Source organism: Schistosoma mansoni, chromosome 1, assembly GCF_000237925.1.
Source record: "Schistosoma mansoni strain Puerto Rico chromosome 1, complete genome".
NCBI classification, from domain to species: Eukaryota; Metazoa; Platyhelminthes; class Trematoda; order Strigeidida; family Schistosomatidae; genus Schistosoma; species Schistosoma mansoni.
In genome coordinates, this window is record NC_031495.1 from 57,688,949 (window position 1) to 57,708,160 (window position 19,212).

Here is a 19,212-nt window from a genome sequence, read left to right on the forward strand (position 1 = left end):
AGTACTTTCGCCTCAACCCAATCGCGTTATCCATTCGGCCACTGAGTCCTGATAGCCACTTCGTTTGTGCAAACGCGATTGCGCTTGAAGCGAAAGGTACTTGGTTCGAGTCCCAAAGTGAACACCAACTCTGAGATGCAGGTACATCCGGCTGACGAGTTCCAAATAGGACGAAACGCGTGTCCTGAATTCCACTGCTAGCCACTATCCATCTTTGCTTACCACGTTTAAAGGTTCTTAACCGTCTAATTTAAGGTAAACAAATATTTCAGGATGTCCAATAGATGTGCATGAAATAAACCAATAATCCGAGATTTCCCTCAAAACAAGTGGCGGAACCATAATTTATGGATGAACCAATGAAATTTAAGATAGTATGTCTTGGATTTCGGATTAAAATTCATTCATTCAAATGGCTAAATATCGTTTTGGCATTACATTGATCGCAGTTCGTGATGATAATCCTAATTTTTCATATTAATTTACAACCCTCTTTAACCCTAGTAGGTAGGTGAATTTTCTCCGGATAACTTAAACATCGCTCAATGGTCGTCCAGAAATGACAGTCTCGACTGAAAATTCTGACTAATCCAATGAGCCCATATGTAATGTATTTCATTACAATACAGCAAAGGATAAATTATGCATTGTTGTTCTTTAAAAAAGCGGGATTGTATTGAATACATTCTGTCTCCTGAAGCTCAAGAGTCCTTTTCAAATACAAAACACGTTTTCAAACTTCTCCAAACTATGAAAATAAGCAAAAGTATACCTATTTAATTCCGCCTTTTACCGTTAAAATCAAAACTATTTCGGTAAATGGTTTAGAATACTTTATTATGGAATAGAACTTTAAATAAAAAACCACTGTATATACCTATTTTCAGCGACTAGTGTTATTCAAGTTACTCCATCTTAAGAAATGCTTTTGAATTATGCTCAATGAAACTTATACTTGAATAACTGTTGTTATTCTTTGAATGTTTTAGCTACATTTTTAAGGTCAATAAAAGTGAGCAGTTTTATGTTTACTAAATCAAATGTAGTCCTCTGAAACTCTGCTACTAATTTTAAAGGTATGTGTATTTATAAAAACAAATGTCTTAGAAATTTTACTTTCCATTTATGTGTTTCAGTTGCAAACACTTATGATTTCTTAAAATAAATCCCAAATTAAAAAATGAATTTATTTATATAAAATATTCTAATGATATTATGCCTTTCTGTTTTTGTTTACACGGGAAACAATTTATTTCATTAAGCAAACAACTGTAGGCACCCCTACTTCACATAAAACAAATTCATCGAGTTATTTCAGTGACGGCGTACATGATATTTATGTCCTCAACAACTACTACTTCCAAAATCTACTGTTTTCGGTTTACGGAATCCTAGATTGTGGCCATATTTCAATTAATGGATTTATTAACTGTTAAATTTTGTTTCTGTAATAAGCTTTCTCTGAAATTATGTTTAATCTTGTACAAGTTCAGAAGTAATGACAAGTTCAAGCAAGAACTTAGATTTTGAGAGAAAATATGTGGTTTTAACTTCAGAACAACTTCAATAGTTTATTTACTGATTATTGTGAATATTTCAAGTCATTTAATAGTAGTACACTAACCCAATTCTCACCTAACCTAGATATTAGTATTTTTAATTTACGCTTATTTCGTAAAAGCCGAAAATCATTCCCAAAGCTATTTTTGTCTAACGCTAGCACTTAGGTATAATTTCTGTTCATATTATTATCATACAGCTTAACGTTTATCGATTCAAATTTGAACCAATGACTATCGAGTTAATTAGTTGTTCTAGTTAACCAATCAAAACCTTTAGAACTTTGACATGTAAATGGGTGGAATTTATAGGTTTACAGCTTTAAAGACAGTTTTGTTAGCTAGTTTCTGTTCTCGTACAGTAATTTTTAGGAAGAAGTATGAAATTTACCAATACATTTTCATTTCAACTTCTCACAGTACAGCTATTATCTTGAATGTTTGTAATTATCTAATGAAAAGTCGATAATATCTTAGAATGTTTATGTGACATCCGAAATCCTTTTTAAAAATTGAAATAAAGTCAGCTATATACATCCCAATTGAAAAATATATCATAATTCTTAAAAAAAAAATAAATTTGAAGTAATAATAATAGCTATCTGTAAAGTATTCTAGGGTTTGAATAGAAAGGTACCGAATTCGAGCCACCGAAATAAAAGCAGAAAAGATTTACGTACATTCACCCAAAAAATCCTAAAAATACTAGAAAATGCATTTGAATTCTAAATGCTAGTGGAACGAAGATATCAGCAGACTGTTATATAGATATACTTATTGTGCTATTTAATCAAGAGAAGTCCATTCTCAACAAACATTGTGATTTAACAGCAATAGTACAAAAATAAATTAGACAACACTCTTAAAATATAGAACTCTTTAAAAAAGGTAAAAACTTAGATGCATATACTCATACATACTTGAAAAAAATCTTTAAAATATTATTTATTTGAAGATATCAAGTAGAAAATAAAAACATGAGATCTCTCTGTCCTTAACCTCTCACTTAAAGTTTATACTGGCAACCTTGAGTGATGTGAGTGTCCTAATCGTTTTTCAAAATTTAACTTGTATATTTTATTTTCAGTACAGTAAATACTGCACCATTGACACTATGAACGATAAGACTGAAGGATTAACACAGATTAGTTGTTAAAATGTTAGTCTTCTTCATAGTTATCCAGTTTTGTCCGATCTTTAATAAATAGGATTAAAATTAGACGGAGAAAAATATAACTACTTCCGACTTTCATCTATGGTTCACTTAAATAACTATATTTGACTGTCTATCACATGATAATCAAATGACCAATCTGTAGTATTTACACGCTATAAGACATATTCAGTTTATTTAATTCATTTGTGTTCTAAATGGACTGCAATATTATGCTGTTATACCATTTTGTAAATGTTTCTCTGTAGTGATGAATTAAATGCTTACAAACAATTCGAGTACAAGGACACTGCTTAGTTCTCTCGTTATATTGCATGAAATCATAATTAAAGGTCCCGAATTTATTATCAATCAATTTTGAGTGTATTTTTATTTCATATTAAATGTTTAACTGTGTAGAAAAGGACACTTTAATTGTCTCCTAATCGATTGTAATACTTTCATAAACTAACTTCATCTATGTTTTTTGCTTTTAAATAAATAGATCCAGTACATTAAGCAGACACTGATAATGAATGAGAATGTAACGAGATTCCCAAAAATTCAAAATCATGTCGCCTATTATATTAATAGTATAATTTCCATGTATAAAGTTCAGACTGATTTTTAATAGGAAAGAATTTCTGTTACAACCTAGATCTGACTACTCCAAGGCTTTGTTTCAACTTACTGTTACCTCACTTATCAAAGTGTATCAATGTGTAAGATATACCCATACCTATTAATCAGTGTATGTTTTACAACTCTATTGATTGATTCCAGTTATTCATTTAAAAATCTACAACTAGACATAATGTTACTCATCTGACTATTTAATTGGATAAAAATAGTTCTTTAGTCTACGAAATCAGTGAAAACTCAACGATTCAACTGTCTAGCTAAGGGAACTCAACTTTATTAGAATCACTTTTCTGAATAACAAATTTTCTTCAATATAGCAAAATATCAATCGATCTTTTCGTAGTAAGATTTTATAAACCAATAACTTGTCAAAAATGATGCGACCATATAAAATACATCGCATGTTAAGTGCTTTCAACCAGTGTACTTCATACTGTCCAACTAGGATGAAAACCAGACCATTCCAGAACACTTTTCTGATTAAAATATAATACAGCTTATCTGAATGTAACGACCATTTTCTCAGTCTAAACATTGAAACTAAGGTTTCTTATGCAATGACAAACAGTTAGTAGTACAAAAATTTCAATGTTAGAGTTAGCCATCACAAATAAATAAAGAAATTACAGTGTTATGAGTAAGCTTTTTAAGGTACTTTGTTATCTCAGTATTGATCCTTAGAGTATATAATGTATTGTATCATCTCTCATGTATACATCTCTAAAAATTTAGAAACTTCTATTTGGTATTTCAGTATCATTGTAGGAAACTACCTCACCAAGTTTGATTTGAGTATAGGAAGCGTTTATATCAGTATCAGAGTTGGACCCCCACACAACAAGACAATATTAAACTAGATAACTTAAAGTATACTTATAGCTGTACTGGTAAGTAAAAATAAACTGTTTCATACATTACTAAAAAGTGAAAGTCTTTCATACTACACAGATCTAATCTTAAGATTGAACGTATTTTTGAAGTGAAGTAGAAAACATATTTCACTTTGATGTTCATCATCTTTGTATATTGATATTTCAATTATACGGTATAACTTATTGCTAAGACTTTTATACATAAACACATAAATAATCAGAAGGGGTTTTGTGGAGATTTAGTATTTTTCATAGTTGAAAGCGTAAGTCAATTGAAGCTAGACCACCATGGAAAACCTTGGAACACTGGACGGCCGTTTCGTCCTATTATGGGACTCCTCAGCAGTGCGCATCCACGAACCCGCTCTCGCGAGACTCGAACCCAGGACCTACCAGTCTCGAGCCGAAGCCCTTAACCGATAGACCACTGAGCTGGCATCCAACGGTGTTAATGTCTAATTTCAACTGATCCACGAAGTTGAACAACCATTCACCAATTGTCTTCAGTGAGTTCCTATCTCACGACAGACGTGGTTTGCACTCCACTGGTCACTGCTTCTCACTAGAGCTCCTGGATGTACTTCCCGAAGTCACTAGTGAGCATATGATTATATTAATTATCAGAAGGGGTTTTGTGGAGATTTAGTATGTTAGTATGTATGGATGCGCACTGCTGAGGAGTCCCATAATAGGACGAAACGGCCGTCCAGTGTTTCCAGGTTTTCCATGGTGGTCTAGCTTCAATTGACTCACGCTTTCAACATAAATAATCATTAAAATAGTGCAATAAATAAGCATTCAATTTCTTTTTTTAAAGATTTGATGATGATGATGATTATCAATGAATTTGAAACTTAGATTTCTACACTTCTACACTCTATTTGATTAGTTAACATCAAATATGATATCAGGCCACTCAGATTAAAACTTATTACCATAGATCCAAATGTTATAATTTAATCAGCGTTAACTACTTGACAATGTTATCATTGATTATTAGACAACAACCTATCAGCGTAAACTGTTAGTGTCAAGATAACAGTTTAACAATGTCTTTTAAATGGAAATATCATATTCATCAAAAGACAGAAAATTCTAACTCCAAAGATTTATTTAAGCTTTATCTTGATCATTTTACATTCAGATTAGTTTCAGTACAGAATCATCTGTACACCGCTAGTGAAAAATGAAATCACACATTTTTTTCTTAAATAATTTATATACAAGTTATATATTGGTAAAAGCCTATTTTGAATGACCTTGTGATCCACATCCCAATTGTTTTAAAAAATTACACAAATTAAACTGTAAATATACACAGAATTATGAGTATACATAAGTGTAGACACATATATGTGTCATTAAACAAACTACACTCATATATATATACACACACACACTATTTTCATGCCTGTGATTAGGCCGATTGATTTTTTTTTTCGTTTGAACAATAAACTAATAAATGCACAAGTTGATTGAATTAATTGACGCTTTTTGATTGGTTTAAAGATATTTTCTCATTTTTATACTTGATGATATATTGATTAACTCCTTGAGTTTAGTTATTAGTGCAATGTGAACTGATGACTCAAAAGTCGATTTCTACTTAAAATTTTACATCATCATCATCATTTAAATAACTATTAAAAATTAAATTACCGGACACCAGAAATATTATAACTGTAATTTCGTAATTGTCATTTTCCAGAAAAAGATCTGGTAATCTCTTTAATTAATGAGTTCAGTATCAATTGCATACAATATCTCAACCTTAATGAAATTGGGTAAATTTTCCAGGATTTTCTCAAGAAAACTGGAGAGAATTGAAAATTAATAATTCTTTTCAAAACTCCAAATAGTTGCTACATTTACAATTTCTTAGTGATGTCATAATGTAATAATAATTCAATGCAAATTGTTGGCAATCATCACTGACTGGTATTTGTTCACCAATAAACTGCTGACAATCCATCTGATTTTTATAGATATGATCTTGATAAAGTTTGTTAAAAGTATTTATTCACATTACAAACTACTAACGTTTTCATATACGTTTGGTTACTTTACAAAGCTAACTTTTCAGTTGAGGTAAAAGTTTCAATTGCTTTCACAAAATTCTTTATTCAACAGGGTTGATTCAAATGATAAAATATGTTCTAGACTGTCAAAGTTTTCCGATACATTTCGTAGCAGGCATTCCCTAATCCCAGATCTCAGACAGAGTACATTACTCTGAGCCCAGTGAATTAGTCCCTAATGGCTTACACTTCCAATCTCAATCAATTCACAATGTTATCTGAGTACCATCCATTTCGATTGGTGACAGATGTTGCTGAACTTCATAAGCCATGAAAACTCATCACAAGAAAGCATTATATGGAATAATAAATACATGTGCAATTTCTGACTGTGCATTCAACTAAGTGAAATCTATTTATTTATTTAAACACATAAACATTGGCATAAAGAAACACCAAATACATATGCACCACTCAAATCATTTGATTTGTATGAGGGCTGGAATACTGAGTAAAATGAAAAAATAACGACTCAATTTCGGATAACACTCTAAGGATTGAACAAAGCATTATGTTATGAAAATGAACATAGGATTCGATGAGAAGTGATAAAATTATAGAATGAGTGCAATTTTCAACTTTTAATTGAATATGATCAAATTTAGCGAATTGAAAAGAAAATATTCCGTAAAGAACGGCCTATTCACCTATCTCTAAAAGAACAAGCAGACGTCTGCATAATTCTCCCCTGAGATCATGCATATATCTAAAATTACACCGATGAATTTGTTAGTTATCTCTATAACTAAACAAAACGCGATCAAAAGTATTTCACTTTAACAGTTCACTACTGACTTAGTCTAACCTATTAATCAATGATACTTGTTTTCTCTTCACAAGTGGCACCTTCGCTCTTAAATTACTCAATTTTGGTTCACAGTGTTATGGAAACTAGTTAAAAAAATATCTATAGGGAAAATAAACCCTACGAACCTTAATTTATTTTCAAAGATATTTTTAAACATAATAATTTCATGAGACAGAATTTAAAATGTTTTGGTCAAATTTGTAACAAGCTCACTAGAAGAAACCTCACTCAGATGCAGATTAATGTAGAACGACTAATTGGAACAAAAAGTTGTCTCGTACTTCACTTTTTCCAGCAATTCACTGATATCGGTTTACCAAAAATTTTTCTGTACAGAGAAGTTATAGCTTATTTGGAAGACAAAATATGTACATGAGAATTACTGTTTCTTGTACAATTTAACCTTAATTGGGTTTTTTCACTAAACGTCATAATTAAGATAAGTACCTTGTTTTAAATGAAACCAAATTCACTAGCGATATAACTATACAAACAGTTATTTCCTTTTAAATAAATAACGAACTTTTGAAAATCACTTCCAAAACTTCATTCAGTATTTAAATCCTAACAACTTTTATAATACGAAACTAATTCAATTTGTAAATATCAACTACAAATCTGTTAGTTCTTAACTATGAACTATTTTTCTGTGATTGGTTCATATTTACATGGAAAGTGGGGGTGTTACAAATATGAAAAGTAATTTTATTGGCTAACTACTTCTATTGACTATTGTTTCAAGGATAACAGATGATCAGTCAATCATATGAAACATACAAACCAACTTTCATTGTTGACGCAATAAAATGTTGAATTCAAGCTGTAAATAGGACATTTCTAGAAAAATTTAAGATGATTCTGTTTTACTTTTCTATACACCAGCCAAACAGACTTATGAATACTCTAAAAATAAGATAAAACATACATAAGTCAAATACAATAAAAAGTTATTGACTCTATTTAGTAACAAGCTTACACAATTCATGCTCATAACAAATTTCTTTGACTAATTGTTATGTCTCGGTTGATGCATAAATAAATGACGTAATATGTATCATTGATATAATTAATGGTGGTAAAATTATATGATATGAAAGTGAGTGGGAATGAGTAACTTCATAACCGTAAACACCGACTTAATTATAATAAATTATAACATTAAACATAAGATAGATAATGTTTCAAAATCCAAATAATGTGATTGATTAATACAGTTGGAAATATGTTGAAAACATTCATGATACAATTTCTTGAAAACAGTTAGCCCCTTCGAAATGTTCCGCATGAATAAATTACATTTCGCAAATCAACTGCGTTTTCTCGTTACATAATTTCTCTTAAAAGCACATACTTTTTGTCTAAAAAGAAGTTGAGATTGGTCATCCGGTTGACTGTAAACTACTGAGTTTACAACCATCCTTCACACTAGACATTACTTTATTGTATCCAATGTTTCGAAGCAAAATAAATAGTAAGTCATTATTGTTCATGAAATCGGAACGTATAGCACACCAACTCGAATTGTCACAGATCATATTAATAGATTAGAGCTGAAAAATGGTAATAGCTTTATCAAAAGCTATTAGCATGAAATAGAAAAACGCCAGTTAAAATAGTTTCTTTCAGTTAAGAGTTTAGGGAATTGTTCAACATCATTGAAATCATGAGCCAACCTCTACAAACCCAATTATCATGTGCTCACTAGTGACTAGCTTTGAGAGGAAATTTGAGGGTTTCTAATTAGAAGCTGTGACCAGTAATTCTAAACTGTCTCAGTTGTGAGGTAATCACCCACCGAAGACAATGGAAGATGGTCGTGCAATATTGTAGATTGATTGAGGCTGGACATCATCGGATGCCGGCTCAGTGATCTGTAGGTTAATTCTTATTTTACGTACACCAAAATCATCCTTTCATTCATAAGTTTTCATTTACTTGGATCTCTTAGTTTGTGTGGACTCTTCAAATTATGTTCAATTATTATGTAACTCAATTTCTAATCTCAGAAATATTATATGAACACTTCACAACCCCTAAAATTATCACACAATCTATTTAATCTGTTTCCGGACTTCATTTAATTACTGCCTCAACTAGACCCCTACGTTTCTTGAGTTCCGTTTCCAAATGATCTTACACCTGTTCTTGAACAGATATATATATTATTTTTGCCTACGTGTCTCGGGATCCATGAGATCTAGGTAGGCTAAAATATCTTTCCCTACAATCCCTTGAAATTCAAGCACAGAATAAATTGAACGCAATATATAACCCTTTAGTAGTTTGACTTGTTTTGATTGGTATGTGTTGTATCATAAGCAACTGATGCCAATCAAAATAAGTGATTCCAGAAACGGATTTAAACAGTGTGTAATAAAATCAAACGAGTTTTTACGTTTACATAATACATATTACTTCTAAATATAATTTTTCACCATACTTCACTACCACCAAGCCAATAAAGTTAAGCGTAACAGTTACACTACTTGTCAGATTATAAAGTAGTTTAATTCGACAACAAAAGAAATAAAACATTTAAGTCATAGGCTGGTCAACGTTAGACCACCGTTAAAAACCTGGGGGCCGTTTCGTCCCAGAGTTGTACTCCTCTACAGTCCAAACCCATGGTCTCACACGCAGGAATTAAAACTCCGGTCTCATGCTCAAATGCTTAACCTCTACATATGTAGTGAAAGGCAACATTAATGTATGATATGTGAAACAACTGACATTGATAACGGAACGAATTAGAATTACAAAGATTATCATATATATATATATATATATATATATATATATATATATATATATATATATAGAAAGAGAGAGAGAGAGAGAAGGAGAGGGGCTCAGAATAGAGACCAGTGGCCATCCTCCTGTAATTCTGTTTCTACTTTTTTCATAGAAACGAAAGGAACTTTTTAACTGAAAGGACTCATTCAATTGCATTTTTCTTTATTTGTTACTCCTATTATTTGCTACTCTCATTCAGTTATTTTTATTCATTTGTTATTTCTTTTAAAATTCATTATACTTTCTTTCTGTATGCCTTTCTAATCTGATTTTTCTTATTATGTAGAGTATATTTAATTTGGAGCCTATTTGTATCAATTTTTACCTGTTTATACAAATTTCAAATCAAAAATAAGCATTTACTCCTAACGTTAATTTTAACTTTCTATCAACTTGCAAATCGATGATACAGTCACTCATTATTTTTATACAAAAATTTCCTTTCTTTACATCTTAGTATTTACGACATCCCCTCCTTTGTATGACCTCATTTTCAACCTATAAATACTAATCAATCTTAAATGTTTTATGTCTGCTTCCTGTTTCTTATGTTTTTTCTGTGATGTTTGGAAATTAACTTCATTATTTAAAGTATGTGATATTTTATTTGTAGTAATCCAATAATTGTAACTTTAAACTACTTACAGCTGATGAGAAGCCTTAAAAATGATGAATTCTTTTCTTACTTTGTCGATGTTGATTCTTGTGAATATATTGAACTTCATTCAGTCGAAAACATAATTGGAAATTATGGCAGAATTTTCGCTGGTTTCTCGTATGACCCATTTCTGATAACATCAGGAGTTAATCAGTTGTTTGATTTTTAGAATCCTATCAGAGGAGTTGTGATAGTCGGACGCATATTGATTGTGTTCATCTACTCTTTATTCCACAATGTAACTTCATAAACTGACTACTACTCAGTTCCATTATTGACAAATAATTAGAGTAAAACTTATTCAAGTTACACGTGATTCAGGATGGCAACACTAATGAAATTATCACCTCCACTATACCTGAACATATATTGCCAACCTCGGGATTAGAAATACAGTGTTACCACCGACTATGATAGATTCTCTAGAAGATGAGATGGTCAACCACAAAGAATCTCGCGACACACCCATCCACGAAAGTTCATTGTATACAGGTGAAGAGAAGAACTCCTCATACCTCCAATCTTTTAAACTTAGATTAGCGTAACCTTAGCGCCAGTGATAGCGCAGACTGACATCAGCCACTCTGAGTTTGACTGTACATAAAATTATTTGATTTACTATAGCACCATCACTATTCAAACAAACAATTCCCGATTGTTTCTAACGTTTATAGTTGTAGAAACTCCTACTAGTCTTTTAAACTTGGTTTACAGGTTGGTAGTGCATATGATCTTTCATACTTTTGAACGCTGATCGCCAACTGATTGGGTATCGTTTTAAATACCATCACATGGTTGATACTATCGACATACCAAAGATCAAAAAGTCTTTTTTCAAGGAACAGATCCATGCAATCGCTAAATACTTCTTTCAGTGTTGGTTCTAGAATATCACTAGTGTCAAAGTTGAAGAGGAGTGGAGATGATATGAAAACTTATCTGATCGCACTGGACTTTTTGAACAGTGGAGATATTAATATATCCCCTAATTATGACAGAGGTGTTTCCATACAAAACCTTCAAGGAACTAATAGATTTCTCAAAACACTCGTTTTTTTAAAAGATGGTAGTTTTGTGAAGCAGATGAATGGTGCCCCTAGTACCACGGAACACAAGCCATTTAGCCTACAGAGAAGAAACAATTGACGAATCTACGTCCTGAATGAAAGCCCTCTTTCTCGTTTTGAGTAACAACTTCACTAATTTTGTCAGCTTGTGGAGTATTACGGGGGCTAATGACTATGATGTGACAAGTAATAAAATCAAACCCTACTACTTTTAGTTTCCCATATTTTCTCAAGAAACCGGCCGTTTATTTGTTCAAAATTTCTCTTCCATATTTGAACAAGGTGGAGTAGACCATCTGGGTCGATTGTTTTGTGACACTTTGAAATCTTGACTTACTTATGGACCTCTGATTTCTAAATCCCCAGCAGCAGTTGGATGAAAGTTGCTGAGACGACAGGGAAAATTGAACTATCCTTCAAAGTTCTCCACACAGCATCTGGGTTGTCTTTAGGGATTACTAACTATTGTACCATCAATCATACAGATTGATTCACTAATACAAGGCTTCTTGCTGCTAGTGATTAGAAGGAATAAGAAAAGCTTTTAGGAGTTACTGGAATTTTTTGTTGATACAAATATGATCTATCTGGTTCATTGTGGTGTGGTCCGGCGAGATCCATGCAACATTGTGTAAGCGTTTATGTGGGAATATTGTACCGCCTATAACCAATTTGTTGAATGCGCATAGATTTGCAAATCTCCCACCATTCTCGTTCCTTTCCTCTAGTCACTCCCTATTGTCCAATGATATCTTCATATCCGGTGTTGTCCACTCCGACTTCAGCATTTAGATCTCCCATCAGGATGATCAGGTCCTCTCCTCGGCACTTTGCTATGATCGATTGTAACTTCGAGTAGAACTGATCTTTATTGTCGTTAGTACCATCACTGGTGGATGCATAACATTGGATAAGACTCATTGTGATTCCCTCCTTCTTTATTTTGGATGATGCTTTGATGATGTCGGATCCATGAGGTTCCCATCCTATAAGTGCATTTTGTGCTTGTCTGGACAGCATTAGAGCAACCCCATGAGTGTGTGAAGCATTTTTCTCTTCGTGACCAGACTACAGTAGCATCTCTCCCGTGCCCAACCCTTGCTGTTCAGCCTGCGTTCAATGGGTTTTACTAATTCCAAGTACTGCCAATTTGTACCTCCTCATTTTCATCGCTATTAGACTGATCTTCCCGGTCTCCCACATTGTTCGGGCATTCCATGTACCTATGTTAATTGTTGCTCTGGTTGTTAGGAGTGGTATCGGTCTCGTGACTTCCAAAGAATCTCGGCTTTTAATATGAGGCTTAATAATTCTCCCTTCAACATGTTGGACAGTGTTTAAATGGTTTAAATAATTTTTTCTGGTTAGCGTTACTTTAGTGAGTTAGTTTTCTACGGGAAGGAGTCGCTAACCCCATGCCCAACCCTCCTCCTTTACGCGGGTTTGTGACCGGCAGTAACTCTAGAAGTGCTACAGGCGGAGTTGAAGTTTACATTGCATCTTATTATTTTAAAAGTTGCGTTAAATTTTTATTTTGAATGAAAAAAGACATATACTGTTTAAAACAATATGCTAACAATGAAGACATATGAATGCTCTTAAAATTGATAGGAAGTGCAATGTTTAATTCAGACTTCATAAATCTGAGACATAATATCATATGAGATGCATCTTATGAGTATGAATTAGTTTCATCTCTTGCTGAAGTGTTATATTTTCAAGATTTGTGTCTTAAAATCAAACTTGTCACTGGAATTATTCTCTCTATTTGAAGAAAACATAAAGAAGTTTCTTACATTGTGACTGAAGAAAAGAGTCCAGATATCATGTATTTTACCAAACCATTGAAATATAATTAACATTTGAACGAGAATATAAACTCCCTTATCGAGATAAACCTGATCTATCAATCCATACGAAAAAGGTCAATCAATAATCTGACCAAAGGTCAACGGAATAAATAGTCAACTTAAATGCAAAGATAACTGAAGGTAGTGAAACCTGCAAGGATAGCCAATCACAATTATGACCATTAGATTAAACACCTTTCGAGTAACTAAAAAGCTAGATCGTACATAGAGTAAGCACTGATGTTGTGCTGTATGAAAATTAAAAACGCCATAATAAACTATCTTGTTCAAAGAACATAAACTATTTTAAGTTGATTATTTGTGGAAAGGATGTTGTCTCTATCTCTTAAGGTAACGAAACTGGGAATTATTTCTCCAATCTTTAATATCCATCTATCACAGTAATCTCAATAGTTTCAGGTGAAAGTCTTAAGGATCTTCGTCCATACAAGTTTTTTAATTAAGTAACAATAAAATAAATGTCGCCTAATTATGTGGCCTGTTAGGAGTGTACACTACTCTACTCCAATAACTTCCCCAAATTATGACCGTCAGGACCATCAGTAGTAGTTTATGCCACTGAATCACTAAAAGCAGTCTATAAATATTGATATTTTCGCTTTTTTGATAACTTAAATGCTATTTGATGTGAGTGACGATGTCGCTTACTTTAAAATAAATCACTTTAGCATCTGAGGTTCAACAATTCATATATTCGAACAAAATCCGGGTAATAAGTCAAGGCTATTGCTAAATCCCTCTTTGCTTATGCGACATAATGTAAAATGTTGCTTATCAGATGACGTTTCGACATAAAAACATGAAATCGAAAAAATATCAGGGTCTTACTTTCATAGAGGTTATTCGCTGTACTAATATGTCTATTGTGGACCATTAATGTTGATGATCTCTGTCAAATGATTGGAGGCCTGCTCGAGTTAGACGGAAACGGTATGACGAACCAGCTAGCTTCGAAGTCACACCTCGCGGTCAGCATCTAACGTGGATTACCCCTTCGACGTATAAAAGTACTATTCCTGTTCTGAAGACCGTATAACACGAAGGACATTATTATTGAAATATATTGGTAAGGATGAGTACACAGAAGATAGTGAGACCACCACCACATACACCAGTCCATGATATACAATTAACTGATGCGTGTTTGTTGTCTTTGACTTTGACAGGGATCGATGATCCGTTCGATGTTCAGTGAACCAACTGCCGGATGATTTGGCTAGGGCTCAGTGACATTTCACTGCCCCTACACTATATTACACAACTATTTGGGTACAAACACAAACATAATCACGTTTTCTAGATTTAATTGACGTTTCATTTGGACACTGGTACATTAAAACTCTTACCCATTTCATATGAACTAATTACAGAATATATATATCTACTGATCAATGAGTCTTCTTATTAACCTCAAGAGGATTTAGTTACTAGCTTTTGATCGCATCCATTTTTTTTATAAATGGTGTGATTGAGGTTCATCTGGTCGTTCTATAGAATCACTCATTGCTACACGTCATATTGTCCTTATGTTGATTATTATTTCCAATATTTAAAGTAATTTATAACGTTAAATATGTTGAAATTCAATATCTCATTAAGTTGTCAATTATGACCAATTTCTCTTTGTTTACAGATTTAATCTTTTTATTTTTTTAATTTCTTACTCAGGACTTCAAATTAGTCTGATTATTTACTACTTTTCAAAAAAGGCCTTATTAATTAGGATGGATGTGTTTTTCTATTATCTGAAGTTGTCGGATTTAGTAGACTTCATTATAGATATAAATTTGATGCTTGAAGTTCCCGGTTGGTTTGTTATTTTTTGTTAAAGCTGGAAAGATTTTTACCCACTAGGAAAGCTGCTGTTAGCATATATGGTTCAGATAATCGTTTACCGGCAAAATATCCTATCATTTTAGTCAAATTTATTAGAGGAAACACAGGATTCAACATTGATAATGCTGTCTAGAGTAAAATGAAAACCCTAATAATAATTCACATAATTACCTTTAATCTATGAGTTCAAAAGAGACTTTGTATTGATTATTTCTAAAACCAAAACATTCTCCTGATCAAATGATCTCACAGTGAAAAACAACTTACATCCAGTTTACATTTTTAATCTCTCATCATTATACTCGTAAACCTATAGTAATTAAGCATTTGATTAATTAATTTTTCCATTCATTTTATAAAACCATGACTTCAAAAGTTTAGAGGGATTAGTTTTCAATATAGTTTTCTTCATTTACTCATATCATTAACTACTACTTAGCATTGCGTAACTTGTATTAATTTTCATAATTCTGTTTTAGTATAGTTGATCTATTTATTTAACCTCTTAATGGGAAATTTACAACTCTTACACTAATCATTATATAATCTGTAGACGATCTGCTCTAATTAAATTTCTAACTACTTCTTAGTCGTTCAGAAATTTTCAATTCAAATATTAATAATACTATTATACAAGGTTTTACACACCATAATCAGTGAAGTTCGGTTTGAAACATCATAAGAGACAAGAAAAGGAAACAACATATTTAACATAAGAGTTAAGATTGATCAGTATTTATATGGTGAAGATGAAGTTAGTAAAAGAAAAGAGTGAAGTTGAAAATGACAACAAAAGAGACAAGAGAAATAAAAACAAATTGTTAACAAATGAGTGATCATCAAACACCCAGTCGACATAAAATTCAAGTGAACATCGTGAGTGAATGTCAGTGGAGTTTTCTCATATTTTCAGTTAGAAATTACAATAAAGAGACAATGTACTTGACAAATATTAACATATAACTATTTTACCATGATAATAAGAGTTTCACCACATTTCCTTTATGAATATAAAGGTCATATACAAAAAGATTGATAGTGAAGGAATCTGGGAAACAGAGTCGAATTAGTGTTCGTTTCTTGTTCACTATTTTAGACACTTTTGTGTTATCCACGTTGTGTTCACTATCGACAAGATGTCTATTAACCTTATTTGTGAATGGTTAGCTTTCTTACGAACACACTCTTCGAGGAGAGTGTTCAACCAACCTAATAGATACCCTTCAGCCAGTCCTTATCATGTACTTGCTTATAAAAGTACATACAAACTCTCAAGAACATTTGGAGATGACTTCAGAAGGGTAATGATCGATTTTGATTGGATTAATGGACATCGGGTGTCATACACTGAAAATAGTTTGGTAGCAATAAATATTCTCTTTAGCTCCATATCAGTTTCAGTTTGGAAAGGACAGGAGGCTTGGTGGCCTGTGTTAGTCCTGGCAATTATGGTCTCTCAGCTGATCCAACTTTCTTTTGAAGGAGTCGACGGATGGAGCCTCAACCACGTGCTGAGGTAATGAATTCCACTCGTTGATTATTCGATGGGAAAGTCGGTAGTCAGCTGACAAGTAATTCGTTCTGGGCTTGTGAACTTTTTTGGAGTGCCCTCGTAGATTTTCTGTTTTGGAAGACAAGAAAAATGAGGGCATATCAGGTGCAAATTTGTCATTAATCAATTTGAAAACTGTAATCAAGTCGCCTCTGATTCTTCTATATGACAGCGGGAATAGGTTTAGCTTGGTCAGTCTAGTACCATACGGGAGCTTCGCTATTCCGGGAATCAGCTTAGTTGCTGTTCTTTGAACCCTTTCCAAGAGTTCACTGTCTTTTTCTAGGCAGGGGCTAGCTGTATGTATGCAGTACTCAGGTTTAGGACGTACGAACACTGTATACAAAGTCAGAAACGTTTTAGCGTCAACATGCCTAAAAGCCCTGCGTATGGACCATGAAGTTCTAAAACCTTTGGCGGCTATTGCACGGCAGTGTGCAGCAGTCTTTAAGTCTTGACTAACGATGACTCCTAAGTCATTGTATGCCTGGACAATAGGTAACTCAGTGTTATTCATCGTGTATGTATCTGTACCCTGGTGGCCAATATGCATCACAATACACTTGGAAGTATTTATCGGCAATTGCCAGGTTTGGGACCATTCAGATAATCTCTCCAGGTCATTTTGAAGTTCTAAGCTATCGCCCTTGCTTTGTATCGCTCTCCATATCTTGACATCGTCAGCATATAGCAAGACTGATGACGATAGTAGACGAGGGAGGTCATTTACGTACAGGAGGAATAACACTGGCCCCAAAACTGTACCCTGTGGGACTCCACTAAGCACAGTTTCCCAGCTAGACAACTTGGAGTTCACCCGTACTCTTTGTTGACGCCCAACTAGGAAGTCTTTTATCCACATCAATAGATTGCCTTCAATCCCGACATTCCTTAGCTTATATAACAGCCGGTTATGCGGAACGTTGTCGAAAGCTTTGCTGAAATCGATGTAAGCTACGTCTATAGGTAACTTTTGGTCCTTAAGAGCGCACCAGCTTTCACGAGCGACTAATAAGTTTGTGAGACAAGAGTAACCTGTTCTAAAACCATGCTCCTTTCCGAGAGGATCCGGTTTTCATCGAGATACTTTAACAGCTCCTTCCGAATAATCTTTTCTAAGATTTTAACAATCACACTAGTTAGGCTAATTGGTCGGTAATTCTCAGGCTTATGTTTTGTACCTGTTTTGAAGACTGGACTTACTATGGCGTTCTTCCAGTCTTTTGGTAGACGACCCTGGGTTACGGATAGATTAAAACATACACTTAAAGGGTTCGCAACAAAGTTAGCTAATTCCTTTAGTAACCTAGGATGCAGTTCATCGGGTCCAGTGGATTTACCTATGTCAAGCTTAACTAGCAGACCAAAGACATCGAGTTCTTTAATGGTCAGGCTGTCCAGTGTTTGTGTGTGGGGGATTTTCATGGACTGGTGAGAAGGGTGTTTCTATGGTGTGTACATTGCTAAAGTATTTAGAGAATACTTGAGCTTTGCCAAAGTCGTCCTCCACTAGTGATGAGGCAGTACTGTCTCCCCATAGTGAAGGGACATTTCTTCTTCTTTTTGCCCTTTGGTTTATATACGAATACAAGTGTTTAGGGCATTCTATGGATTCCTTAATGTCTAACTTGGATTAATCCTTGATCTCGCGCAACCCTTCGTTCATATATATATATATATATATATATATATATATATATATATATATATACCTGCTGCTAAGAGCTGTCTTGAATTCGTTCAGTTTCTCAGTATCTCAAAAGAAAGCCGTGTTAAAATTTTGTTATGCTGCTTGTCCGGGTGCCCAGTACTTATTTTACTTCAACTTCATCTTGACTACCATCAGAAAGAAAATGTTTCATACATATATATACACGCGAAATTTCACCAAAGCCTCGTAAAGAAGGACGAAAAGCACTAATAGGATAGAAAACCTAAAGTTCTAGGATCACCAAATCACTCTTCAGAGCAAAGAAAGATGTCATCCAGTGCTACATCCCCGTCAACCATAACAGTTTAGACTATAAGGGTTAGTTGTTTGATAGGCTGCAGCTGGTTGTGTAGAAGTGCTCAGGAAAGAACCTGACAATACTGACGTGAAATCCAAACTCCAAGGCCGGAATGAACAACACCGGGTATTAAGATATCTTGAGAACACATGGATTGGGTGAGAACTGTGAGTTACTTCTTAATCAATAACCCTTTAAAAGTGATATAAGTGATACCCTATTCCTCAACAAACGCGTGTTAAAAGCGATCTGGGTTCAAACGTATCTCACCAACAATCGAAAAGATCATCACAGCCGTCACACAGATCAAGAGC

General features: G+C 33.5%; 1 protein-coding gene across 1 annotated transcript; it reads left to right on the forward strand.

The window, feature by feature from the left end:
* Positions 1 to 7,278: 7,278 nt before the first annotated feature.
* On the forward strand, positions 7,279 to 7,488 carry Smp_200100 (uncharacterized protein; the record flags this gene model as incomplete). Its single annotated transcript, XM_018794993.1, has 1 exon — positions 7,279 to 7,488. The coding sequence occupies one exon, from the start codon at positions 7,279 to 7,281 to the stop codon at positions 7,486 to 7,488; it is 210 nt and encodes a 69-aa protein (XP_018649350.1).
* Between the last annotated feature and the right edge of the window lie 11,724 nt (positions 7,489 to 19,212).